Genomic DNA, 14030 nt, shown 5'->3' with positions numbered 1-14030 from the left:
ATCCTTGGATAGTCTGTGGTACTGTGTGAGGTCTCACTTGCAGCTGACGAATCCATGCGTTCTTCGGGCTTGAGACACGTTACATGAGATACAGATCGATTAACTCAAAACTGTTTCTCGGCAGACTAAGATCAATTTACTAATTTGCTAAACTTACAAGACCAATGATTAATGTCTTGTGGCTACTAACAAGCACTAACAAATATTTTGGAATCTGAACACTGGGTTCGAAGACATACACTGCTAACAATTAACAAACCACCTCTTATTACTCTACTCCTGCTGCTATTGCCTCACTCAGGCCTGTTGGAACCAACTAACCACAGTGTCATCCTCAACCAGTGGTGCCTTTTGGATGCAGTACAGAGGGAGTCAGGGTCAAGCGCACGCCTCTCCCAGTTGTTGTCAGCTTTGCAGACCTCGGGGCCACTACTTCTCATTCGAGCAGCTCCTCAGCTGGCATCACAAAGGTGAGTGGACAACATTCCAATCTTCCTATCAAGGAAACATTCCTGGCAGCACCGGGAATCAAATCCAGGTCCTCCACATGACAGTCAGCCGTGCTCATCACCCACGTGTGGAGGCAGGCACACCATTTCCAGCTGGCTCCCAGTTTTTTATTAGACACTGCCATGCCCACCTCTATTATTAAACACTGCCTCTAGTCAGCTAGTGGCTCCACACTCTGATATGAGGCCTCTCCCTGCTGAGCTAGTGCACACTCACTTCACTGCAATGCTTGTCTGAAAAACCAGAAGATGACTAATTAACACACATGCTAACATAATGGTGAATTTTCACAGACTTTACATGTTGAAAAACAGCTTTAGGAATCCTAAAGTATAATTCTCCAAACATCTCCTCTACTCCAGAGCCCACAACTTGGCCCAAAACTCAGGAAGTCTGCTGACCACTCCCAATTCCATGAACTCTGAGCAACAACTGAAATTGTTTTAACATCAGACCTTTCAGCCATGCAAGCATTCTCGTTGGTCATTCCCTCACTCCTCAGGGAAGTTCTAACTCCTGTGAGGACTTTTTGTGAGATTGTTTTCATTAGGTGCTCAAAAATACTTGTCATAGTGGGGAAGTCACCAGACTTTCAGCCAGGATTTGGTGGAAAGAACAAAACATTGACTCCAGACTGGAGAAGGCCTACAGGTTGCATGATCTGGCACCCAGATATGGCCAGCAATTACAAGTTATGGCTTTGCCAAATATTGCTTCTTGGGACAGCAACAGAGTCAGCTTCCTTCTGGGGTGTAAAGGAGTACAGTTTTTGCAAGAGAGTTGTCATCATTAATTCTGCTGATTGCCCATACCATCTAAGATGGTTAATGGTCTACAGAGGGGCAATGTGTCAAATGCTTTATAGAAATCTAGGAATATGTGTTCTTCATCCACTGTTCAGTGGATACTGTATGAGAAAAGGACAAGTTGAGTTTCACAAATGCAGTGCTTTCTAAACCATGTCAGTTTATGGACAGAAGCTTTCCTGTCTCAAGGAAATTTATTATATTCAAAATTGGAATACGCTCAAGAGGCCTGCAAAAACCCATTGTTGCAAATATTGGTCTGAAATTTTGTGGCTCCTTTCTTTTATACTTCTTATATACATGACCTGCACTATTTTCCAGTCACTTCACACTTTGTGCCAGTTGACAGATTCACAATAAATGCCAGCTACACAAAGGGCCAGTGCCAAAGAGAACACACTATAAAAACTGAACTGGTACTCCATCTGGACCTGGCGACTTATTTGTTTTCAAACTCTTCTGGTTGCTTCTCAGTGCCAGAAATACCTATTTCTATGTTATCCACATGGGAGTCTGTGTGAGGGTCAAATGGTGGTATAACTGTATGACCCACTTGTATGAATGATTTTTTTAAAACTGAAATTTAGAACTTCAGCTTTCCTTATACTGCCTTCTTCTGTCACACCAGACTGGTTGATGAGCAACTGGATAGAAACCTTTGGCCCACTTCATGACGTGTGTGTGTGTGTGTGTGTGTGTGTGTGTGTGTGTGTGTGCTGTTGTCGAAGGCCAATGGCCTAAAGCTTTAATTGTGAAAGTCTTTTTGTTGTGCCTATCTGTGATTCAGCATCTCCGTTATATGGTGAGGGCAACTTTCCTTTTCATAATATTGTTACATTCCATCCTGGATTTTCCATCGTTTGAATCAGAACTTTTGTGGGTTCTCGGCAAGATCTTCCACTAAGAAATAATGGTGGAAATTATTGTATAATTTGCACATTGTTTTTTTTTCTATATCATCAGATCTATTAATTACAGCAGGAACAAGCAGATATATACTCAGTGCATAAGAATGTACTGACATATACATTCTATACATACTAAATTATTAATGGAAAATCTCATATAAGATGTGAAACAAATACTAACAAAGAGATAGAGGGGCTGGCCAGTACTTACCTCAGCTCAGTACAGCCGATAGATACACATAAAACAGAACTGAAATTTTAAGATCCTAGCTTTCGGAACAAATGTTCCTTCATCGGGGAGGAGAGAGGGAAAAGAAAGGGAAGAAGGGAAAGGAGATTCAGTTACTCACAACCCAGGTTATGAAGCAACAGGGAAAGGAAAATAGGGAGGGTAGCAAGGATGGAGGCATGGTTGTCAGAGGGAAGCCCAAGATATTCTACTCTAAGTACTGTGCCAGCTTCAAACCAAAGAGGATGCATACAGAAGTAAAGAGATATATAGTATAAAGATAAACACAACTATGTAGGATGAAAAGATGCGTGAATAGCTAAAGAGGAAAGGGAAAGAGGAGAAGACTGAAGAGTGAATGGGAGTGAGGTTGTTTAACGTAAGTTCAGTCCAGGGGGATGGCGGGATGAAAGGATGTGTTGGAGTGCAAGTTCCCATCTCCGCAGTTCAGAGGGACTGGTGTTGGGTGGGAGAAGCCAAATGGCACGTACGGTGTAGCAGGTTCCTAGGTCCCTAGAATTATGCTGGAGGGCATGCTCCGCTACTGGGTATTGGGCATCTCCTAGGCGGACAGTTCGTCTGTGTCCGTTCATGCGCTCAGCCAGTTTAGTTGTTGTCATGCCGATGTAAAAGGCTGTGCAGTGCAGGCATGTCAGTTGATAAATGACATGTGTAGTTTCACACGTAGCCCTGCCTTGAATTGTGTATGTTTTGCCAGTAGCGGGGCTGGAGTAGGTGGTTGTGGGGAGATGCATGGGGCAGGTTTTGCAGCGGGGTCGGTTACAGGGGTAGGAACCGCTGGGTAGAGAAGGTAGTCTGGGAGTATTGTAGGGTTTAACAAGGATGTTACGGAGGTTAGGGGGGCGACGAAAGGCAACTCTGGGTGGTGTGGGGAGAATTTTGTCAAGGGATGATCTCATTTCAGGGGTTGACTTGAGAAAGTCATATCCCTGGCGGAGTAATTTGTTGATGTTTTCGAGGCCAGGATAATATTGGGTGACAAGGGGGATGCTTCTGTGTGGTCTGGGGGTAGGAACGTTGTTGTTGGACGGGGAGGAGTGTATTGCTCGGGAAATCTGTTTGTGGACAAGGTCTGCAGGATAGTTGCGGGAGAGGAAAGCACTGGTCAGGTTATTGGTGTAATTGTTGTAATTGTTGAGGGATTCGTCACAATTACACCAATAACCTGACCAGTGCTTTCCTCTCCCGCAACTATCCTGCAGACCTTGTCCACAAACAGATTTCCCGAGCAATACACTCCTCCCCGTCCAACAACAACGTTCCTACCCCCAGACCACACAGAAGCATCCCCCTTGTCACCCAATATTATCCTGGCCTCGAAAACATCAACAAATTACTCCGCCAGGGATATGACTTTCTCAAGTCAACCCCTGAAATGAGATCATCCCTTGACAAAATTCTCCCCACACCACCCAGAGTTGCCTTTCGTCGCCCCCCTAACCTCCGTAACATCCTTGTTAAACCCTACAATACTCCCAGACTACCTTCTCTACCCAGCGGTTCCTACCCCTGTAACCGACCCCGCTGCAAAACCTGCCCCATGCATCTCCCCACAACCACCTACTCCAGCCCCGCTACTGGCAAAACATACACAATTCAAGGCAGGGCTACGTGTGAAACTACACATGTCATTTATCAACTGACATGCCTGCACTGCACAGCCTTTTACATCGGCATGACAACAACTAAACTGGCTGAGCGCATGAACGGACACAGACGAACTGTCCGCCTAGGAGATGCCCAATACCCAGTAGCGGAGCATGCCCTCCAGCATAATTCTAGGGACCTAGGAACCTGCTACACCGTACGTGCCATTTGGCTTCTCCCACCCAACACCAGTCCCTCTGAACTGCGGAGATGGGAACTTGCACTCCAACACATCCTTTCATCCCGCCATCCCCCTGGACTGAACTTACGTTAAACAACCTCACTCCCATTCACTCTTCAGTCTTCTCCTCTTTCCCTTTCCTCTTTAGCTATTCACGCATCTTTTCATCCTACATAGTTGTGTTTATCTTTATACTATATATCTCTTTACTTCTGTATGCATCCTCTTTGGTTTGAAGCTGGCACAGTACTTAGAGTAGAATATCTTTGGCTTCCCTCTGACAACCATGCCTCCATCCTTGCTACCCTCCCTATTTTCCTTTCCCTGTTGCTTCATAACCTGGGTTGTGAGTAACTGAATCTCCTTTCCCTTCTTCCCTTTCTTTTCCCTCTCTCCTCCCCGATGAAGGAACATTTGTTCCGAAAGCTAGGATCTTAAAATTTCAGTTCTGTTTTATGTGTATCTATCGGCTGTACTGAGCTGAGGTAAGTACTGGCCAGCCCCTCTATCTCTTTGTTAGTATTTGTTTCACATTCTATACATACTGCCATACATAAGTATATTTCAACTAGAAATCTAATGTCAGTATTGTAATCATGAGATCTGATGATGGCTGCAAAGCTGAAACCAGAAATCTGTTTTAATAAAGTACCATGTGACAAAGACAATAACTTTTTTAATGTAATCTTATGCAAAAGTCACTCTTCTAAAAAAAAAAAAAAAAAAAAAAAAAAAAAAAAAAAAAAACCCTACATGAATGTCCCTTACACAGAACCTAAGTGAACTGGTCTTCACGGATGTGGAATATGTAAATCTAATTCAACTGATTTTTCTGTGTTCTAAAAAATAAAGGCCTTAAAAGTGAGAAAAAAATCATCATCAACTTACAGTGGGTAGCAGGTGGCTGACCGCTCGCCATCAACCCATCACACAACTGTATAACTTTGGGAACACTTATTATACTTTTTGAATGATGCTTTTCATACGAAAGATGCACCAGAAAATAAAATATTCTCGGAATGAGATCTTCTGCCAACCTGCAGGACACAAAAAGAGAATAATAGTTGTATGTTACTTATACTTGTAATTACACGCTTGAAAACACAAAAACTACAGTAGACATCAGTGAGGAAAAGTTTAACAAGGAAATATGAATCCTCGTGTGGCAAACTTTGTTTTGGAAAAATTCAATAAATGTGGAGCAAGAAAAGTTGGCTCTCTTCTTTAAGGGGAGGACTTAAGAAGGTGCAGCGTATAGGGAATAAGCACATTTACAAGGAGAAAGTAATAAGCGTGATGGCAACCGGGAGGTGCCAGAAATGGGGTTTCACAGAACCTAACAATTCACTCCATTTTTGTTAATTTTCCCACTACTATCATCACATTTCAGGACATGGAAAGATTAGGAAATGAGACACTTAAAGTAGTAAAGGAGTTTTCTATTTGGGGAGAAAAATAACTGATGATGGTCAAAGTAGAGAGGATATAAAATGTAGACTGGCAATGGCAAGGAAAGCGTTTCTGAAGAAGAGAAATTTGTTAACATCGAGTATAGATTTAAGTGTCAGGAAGTCATTTCTGAAAGTATTTGTATGGAGTGTAGCCATGTATGGAAGTGAAACATGGACGATAAATAGTTTGGACAAGAAGAGAATAGAAGCTTTCGAAATGTGGTGCTACAGAAGAATGCTGAAGATTAGATGGGTAGATCACATAACTAATGAGGAAGTATTGAATAGGATTGGGGAGAAGAGAAGTTTGTGGCACAACTTGACCAGAAGACGGGATCGGTTGGTAGGACATGTTCTGAGGCATCAAGGGATCACCAATTTAGTATTGGAGGGCAGCGTGGAGGGTAAAAATCGTAGAGGGAGACCAAGAGATGAATACACTAAGCAGATTCAGAAGGATGTAGGTTGCAGTAGGTACTGGGAGATGAAGAAGCTTGCACAGGATAGAGTAGCATGGAGAGCTGCATCAAACCAGTCTCAGGACTGAAGACCACAACAACAACAACAACAACATCACATTTCAGGATATGGAAACTGACAATGGTGTGCTGGTCCCATGCAGACACACAGCAGAGAACGATACACCAGTCGGTTGGTACTGATGCGCCCGACAGGGCCTGTGAATGGAGTTTGTATTTACATTTTACCATCACATTTGCTGTGTACCAATGACTACATCTTGTTTTTGAAAAAAATTGCGTTCTGTCTTCCCAAAAAGGTGATTGGCATGTTATAGATTTGTCTTTATTTTGGACACAATCATATTTGTAATTAGATAAAAATCATTACTGGTTTCATCTATATATCGGTGGTTCCCTGGTTATGTTCTTAGATTTAGTATGAAAATACTTTGTTTACCAAATGAAACTTATCTACATCTACATCTACATACATACTCCGCAATCCACCATATGGTACGCGGCAGAGGGTACCTCGTACCACAACTAGCATCTTCTCTCCTTGTTCCACTCCCAAACAGAACGAGGGAAAAATGACTGCCTACATGCCTCTGTACGAGCCCTAATCTCTCTTATCTTATCTTTGTGGTCTTTCCGCAAAATGTAAGTTGGCGGCAGTAAAATTGTACTGCAGTCAGCTTCAAATGCTGGTTCTCTAAATTTCCTCAGTAGCGTTACATGAAAAGAACGCCTCCTTTCCTCCAGAGACTCCCACCCAAGTTCCTGAAGCATTTCCGTAACACTCGCGTGATGATCAAACCTACCAGTAACAAATCTAGCAGCTCGCCTCTGAATTGCTTCTATGTCCTCATTCAATCCAACCTGATAGGGATCCCAAACGCTCGAGCAGTACTCAAGAATAGGTCATATTAGTGTTTTATAAGCGGTCTGCTTTACAGATGAACCACATCTGCCCAAAATTCTACCAATGAACCAAAGACGACTATCCGTCTTCCCCACAACTGCCATTACATGCTTGTCCCACTTCATATCGCTCTGCAATGTTACCCCCAAATATTTAATCGAAGTGACTGTGTCAAGCGCTACACTACTAATGGAGTATTCAAACATTACAGGATTGTTTTTTCCTATTCATCCGCATTAATTTCAATTTATCTATATTTAGCAATAGCTGCCATTCTTTACACCAATCACAAATCCTGTTCAAGTCATCTTGTATCCTCCTACAATCACTCAACGACGACATGTTCCCGTACACCACAGCATCATCAGCAAACAGCCGCACATTGCTATCCACCCTATCCAAAAGATCATTTATGTAGATAGAAAACAACAGCGAACCTACCACACTTCCCTGGGGCACTCCAGATAATACCCTCACCTCTGATGAACACTCACCATCGAGGACAACGTACTGGGTTCTATTACTTAAGAAGTCTTTGAGCCACTCACATACTTGGGAACCAATCCCATATGCTCATACCTTAGTTAGGAGTAGTATGAAGTACTGGTATAAAATATGCATATTATGACTTTAACTACAAATAAATTGGAAACACAATAGTTAACAAAATTTATGGATTTTAAGTTTGTAAGTGAGATTTTTCTTGTAAGTCTGCTACATTTTACAATCTTAAGATGGCTGAAACTGGTAATTAAAGTTATCATACTCAAAATGTGACTGTGTTTAAAATGAAAAGAAGTGTACAAATGACTGTTTTATTTTGGACACATGATTCAAATGACTTTACAATAGTTTAGTGCTATGGATATATAGTTCATCTTCACTAGCTCTTTTTCGGAAGAACTATATTTGTAAGTAAAACAACTGGTTTGCAAGCAATAATCAATGCACATCAAGATGAAAATCCCTTGTAATGGCACAGAGCTAGTATTGAAATTCAAGGAAGTTTTGTTTTTGTTATGTTGGCACATATTATACAATAATGTATCATTTTGTTCAGAAATGAGAAACATCATTACAAAATGGTATTCCACCATCTATCCAATCTACATTGTATTCCATCACCCATCCAATCTACAAATCATCCTGATCCATCCTTATGTCATGCCTTCTCCCAAACCTTAGTAACATAGGGCATATTCATGTGAAAGATCCAGGTGCAATATCTGTTCTATTCAGTACTTCTGACTGAGGTTATCCTACTTCATTCCCATTACAGGTATCTCCTATGTCATAAGAGGCAGTATCATTTGTTAAAGCAGTCATACTGTATACCAATTAGAGTGTAACTTTTTCACAGCATTTTATGTGGGCACGACTACCAACCAGCTGTTCACAGGAATGAATGCCTCTGCCAAAGTATGGCCAGCATCCAAGTGATCACCCAGTGGTGGAACAGACTGCTGAGCTTAATTTGTTTCACTTTAATGGCTGCTTTACAACCTGGACCAGTTGGATACCAACACTCCAATATCAGATTATTTGAATCTTACAACACATGCTTTTATCCCACAGTCCTCCTGATGCAGTCCCTGTTATCCCCTGCCTCACAGCCAACTATTCCTCTGGCCTAACGCCCCCTAGATTAATCAACACTCACAATCGCACTTTTCCCTCTTTGGTGTACCTCTTCCACTGCTCTTCTCTAGCGCCTCCCCTCACCATCCCCCAAACACATTCATATACTTGACTGTGTGCCACACAACTTCTCCTGCATGCACCAGAGATGACTGCTCTGCGACGTCACATTCCTGTTCCAGTTCCTCGGTATATCTTCTTCCCCGCAATCGGCCACTCTTACCTGTCTCTGCCTCCATCTCTCCCTTACCCTCCTCACCTACCTTGACTTACCCCATCCGACACAACCTGTCACTCAAGTCTGACTGCAACTGTAACACAATGTATCTGACTGAAAAAATGTAACTTTGTTATGTTTGATAATCATGGCATATCCACATAATGTGACTATTTGGGGAAAAATGAAGAACCACTAAATACTTGGCAGAGAGTAACTGAAGAAACAGGCATGGAAATAACTTTAACGAAAAATTAGGTAGTGAAAATCACCAGGGAAAATTAAAACAATTATGGATGTAAGTTGTAATGGAAAAATTATTAAAGAGATAGATGCTTTTCAAATATCTAGGAAGCAAGTTATAACTAAGAAAAAACAACAGAGATGAAAATTTGAACAGTCTAGAAAATTGTTCAGAATTTTATTATTTTGAACTGGATGAGATTAGAAACTGGAAAATTCCTGCCAAAACAAAGATCATGATATACAATGACCTACAGATCAGAATATTGGTCTTGGACATAGAAAAATATGAGCAGAATATTACTGACAGAGATGCACTTCTTATGAGGGATGCTGAGTAAGACAAAAAGGGACAGGACAGGGAAAGAAACAATATGAAACACCCTTCAGATCAATCCCCTCAAGAAACTATAGAGAGCTATAGGCTTAAATAGTTTGGCCACATCAAAAGAATGGAACAAGAAGGACTTCCAAGAAGAGTGCTAAAATGGACGGAATATAGAAGGAGACTAATTGGAAGATCATGACAAGCTGGAGAGACCTTGTGAAGGATGATGTGAACTGAAGAGGTCTGCAATGGAAGGAAATGCTGAATGATACACTGTGGGTGAAAAGAGAAGCCTGGAAGAGGCTCTGTTGTGAACAACCCACGTGTGCACATATGTTTCAGGAAGAAGAAGAAAGGAAAGGTGTTTTCTTTTCTTTTCTTTTTTTAACCTTTCCATTACTATTAAGAAAAAGCGAAGGGGGGAGCAGGAGTAGAAGATTAATTTTTAACATCCCATTGAGACAGATCACAAGCTTGGATTAGGGGAAAGATGTAACAGGAAAGTGGCCATGTCCTTTTGAAGGAACCATCCAGCACTTGCCTCAATCAATGTAGGGAAATCACAAAAAACCTAAATCAGGATGGCAGGACATGGGCTGTTGAATGCAAGTCCAGTGTGCTAACCACTGTGCTACCCTGCTCATTGGCCCCCCTCTACCCCGCTGTGCTACTCCCACTTGGGAGGTTTCTTTTTTTTTTTTCTTTTTTTTTCTTTAACCAAAAGAAAGAAAAGAAAAGAAAGAAAGAAAAAGAAAAAATAATCAGCTCAGCTACATTTTCATTCTTGTGGGTGTTACTGTTAACTGCTCAACACTTCAGCTATATGGTGAGTGGTTGTTTTTAACCTTTCAATTATTTTTATATGGATTTATTTGTTACCATCTTTTCTTAACAGACAAGCATGTATCAACGACAGTGGTACTTATCCAGGGTGTATACGGGGAGAAGGAAAAATAATTCCTGGATTATTCCCAGATATCCCGTTTAAAAAATATGCTTTTCCCCGGGCGAAAATACACTTTTTCCGAGCTAAGTGACAGTAGGTTTTCCATAGATTTTCCCTCGGAACTGTAAAACTTATCAATCCTTTGAATGGTTAACGTTTTATACGCTTGCATAGAACTTCCCGGAAGGGGGGGGGGGGGGATGTAAATACGGGGGACAAAAGTTTTGGAAAGAATTTTAATGGAAAAAAGGGCGAGAAGTTTTGGAAAGACCTTTAATTTGCAGCAACATATACGCTGCATATTTTCGTATTACGAAAGTATAAATTCAAATTGCACAAAACATAGCTCGTTAGTTTCCGGAGCGTTGAAACCGAGCTTGCGATGTCCTTTTGTAAGCCAATTATATCTTATGCCATGTGATCTCGCCAGCTGATGACAGCAGATATTCAGAGCATAGGAAACTAGGAAACGTGTTGTTGTCAGCCAACAGCAAGATCACTCGTTACATAGCGCGAAGCCGGCCGGAGTGGCCGAGCGGTTAAAGGCGCTACAGTCTGGAACCGCACAACCGCTACGGTCGCAGGTTCGAATCCTGCCTCGGGCATGGATGTGAGTGATGTCCTTAGGTTAGTTAGGTTTAAGTAGTTCTAAGTTCTAGGGGACTTATGACCACAGCAGTTGAGTCCCATAGTGCTCAGAGCCATTTTGAACCATAGCGCGAACACACAAAGAGGAAAAGTTAACAGTTTACATTATTATACATAGTATAGCTACAAGAAAGGCTAAGCTTTCACATATAATATTGGTCTCTAAGATTAACAAGCTACAACAGAAGCCAAGCTTTCACATGTAATACTGATCTTTTTTTGCGTGTGTTATACTTTAAGATACATCATACAAATGTACCAGAAAATTTAAAATCATGACATACATGTCTGGGCTCAAAATTCTTTTAAGTGGCTGGTCCTCAAAGGGTTCAGTTTTGAACACTCTGTGATTTAGAAATTCATCCCACTTTCTCACACATAACATAATTCATCTTGTGTAAAAAGAAATTTACTTTGAAAGTAACGCTTTTTGAACCACCTTTCACAATACCACAATACTATCCGGAGACTGTTAGAAATAGGTTCGATTTACCAATTGCCAGAGAGCGCCAGAAAATAGGCATTACTGTCCATACATAGCTGCAGTGGTGTAGGAAGCCTGCATGTTCGAATGTAAAAGCATTAAGAGAGCTTATATTACACCATAAAAGAAACAGGGCATCAGAGGATACTCCCAAGAGCATCGGAATTTCGTAAACCATACTAAAATGTATAATTCGGCTTGAAGTGCACATTGGTTTTTTCCAGATCCACAATGAAATAGGACCCATCTGATATTAAGCTTTTCAGTGTGGTTTTTGGGATGTAAATTTTCTTGGAGTACCAGTACTGTACGATCCCATTTTTTGTTCTTTATTACAGCATAATGCCATACATGGCAGAAGATGATAATGTGCACTTGAAATTCAGCGAACAGTTGGAACTAGCCACTACTGTGGAATGAAACACTTTGTTTCAAATAAAAAGATTGCCCCAGCAGGAAGATTAATAAAGCCAAATTTCTTTAGAAAACTTGCAAAAATAGCTTCATTGTTCTGCAAGACGATTAATGCTTGACTGCTAATAACTTGGAAATAAAATAAAATCAGAAAACTGAAACTAATAATATATATTTGCGCTCCGTAATTATGTGAATGTATTTTAATTCACTTGATAGCTCCCGGAAACAGAAATCTGTTTTGTTTTCATTTGACATGGGAGCTGTAAACGAAGAGAAGCAGCGAAATCACTTAATGCAAACGGGGGCACATGGAGACTAACGCCCTCCCCACTACAACTCTGTGCATACGCGAATCTGGCAGCTAGGGAGTGAGCGAGAAAAAGTTTTCTCGTTTGCATCTGGCTGCTTGCTGCTACTGCCGATACAGCTAACAGCCACACTTCAAGTAGCGGAAAGTGGGAATAGGTACTGCTCATATGCGAGCCAAGTGCGCATGTGCATCAGCCCGCTGGCAAGTGGTCAAACAAACCTAATGTGAACAGTTGTGACGTAATGCTCATAGCAAACAGTTTATTGTTACGAAGAATTACATTGTCGTCTCCCTACGGCCTTTGACATATTTTTGCTATTTGCAGATGCTTGTGCGTGCTCGGAGTTTTGTTGTTATAAATTGCGCATTTCCTTTGCAAGTAAAGTTTTATTTTTTTCTCTCTGGTTTATATCTTATTCTGCAGTATCATTCTCCAGTAGCAGGATACAGTAATATTCTTCGCTAGAGAATCAATTCTTACCAGTAAAATTACAAAAATTTAACTGAAAGCTAAAACAATGAGAAATTCCTGGAATTCCGAAAAAGACCCGGTTCCCCCCCCCCCCCCCCCCCTCCCCCGGATGAAAAAATTCCCGGGTTTTTCCCAGATTTCCCAGGTCGTATACACCCTGTTATCATATCCTCTAAGTGGTGACTAGCATTCTCTCTTAATTCATATTGTTATTTTGTATAATTATAACTACTACTGTCAAGTGTGGTAACTATGTAACAATTATGACAATGACTTGAAACAATAGAAATGGGAATATTTCTTCTATTATTTTCAGGTTACACCACAATAACAAAAGGCAATGAACTGCTAACATAATAAACTAAAACTGCAGAAACAGGAACTGAAACTGATGATGCTACTTACGGTATCTGACCTTCTTCAATGAACTCGAATTGCTTCAGAACAAATTCAATGAAAATTTGATCTGAATCAAGTAAGCAATAATTGACCCGTAATTGAACCAACTGGCTTAGCAAAAGAAGAACACGACACTGAAGCTGCACATCACTTGTCACAGTGTATTGCTGAAAAATGAAAGAGAACAAACTTATTTTCAGCAATTTGTACAAAGCATACATAAAGTTAAATACTGTTCAACACAATAACAACTTAGTGTCATCTATGCTTATACCAGCTAAATTTAATCAGTTAATTTGGGAGAAGCATATTTGTCCCATCAGCAGTACAATTTTATATTTATTCTCTACTGGTTTTGATTGTTACACTCATCTTCAAGCAGAAAACTGTAAGGTACAAAAAATGGCTGTAGACTATACACAAGCATCATAGAAAATGGAGGAATTAAAAAGATCATTTTTAAACCACAATCCTTACACATCGTACATCAATGGATCAACCAGACATTTCAGTAATATGTGAGCCATACAAATGTGTAACATACATAATTGACATAATAACCTGTCTTAACACAATTCATACAACCACGCTGTGCCTTCACACAATTAGACTAGTACACATTTGGTGATAACTACACATTTAATAATTAATACATTGTAACTGTCAAAGGTACAAATATTATGCGATCCCCAAAGAGATCACGTTGAAACACAGCATGAATGCCTAAATGGTTACAAATGTTCTTTGGTCTATCTGAAGATTACAGCAACAGAAATAACATGGTACCCTTCC

The 14030-nt window shown here is 40.7% G+C and overlaps 1 protein-coding gene across 1 annotated transcript in view; it reads right to left on the bottom strand.

Moving 5' to 3' along the window:
* The window catches only part of LOC126229606 (huntingtin-like), a 549560-nt gene that overhangs the window by 277920 nt on the left and 257610 nt on the right, over positions 1-14030 (bottom strand). The window contains exons 23-24 of the mRNA XM_049942347.1: positions 13245-13405; positions 5191-5339 (exon numbers count right to left, since the gene is read on the bottom strand). Coding sequence (XP_049798304.1) covers positions 5191-5339; positions 13245-13405 — 310 coding nt within the window. The remainder of the gene's footprint in view (positions 1-5190; positions 5340-13244; positions 13406-14030) is intronic.

The sequence above is a fragment of the Schistocerca nitens genome, unplaced genomic scaffold, assembly GCF_023898315.1.
Source record: "Schistocerca nitens isolate TAMUIC-IGC-003100 unplaced genomic scaffold, iqSchNite1.1 HiC_scaffold_376, whole genome shotgun sequence".
Taxonomy (NCBI): Eukaryota; Metazoa; Arthropoda; class Insecta; order Orthoptera; family Acrididae; genus Schistocerca; species Schistocerca nitens.
Note: the sequence above shows the minus strand (reverse complement) of the source record. Positions and strands in the feature narration are given on the sequence as shown.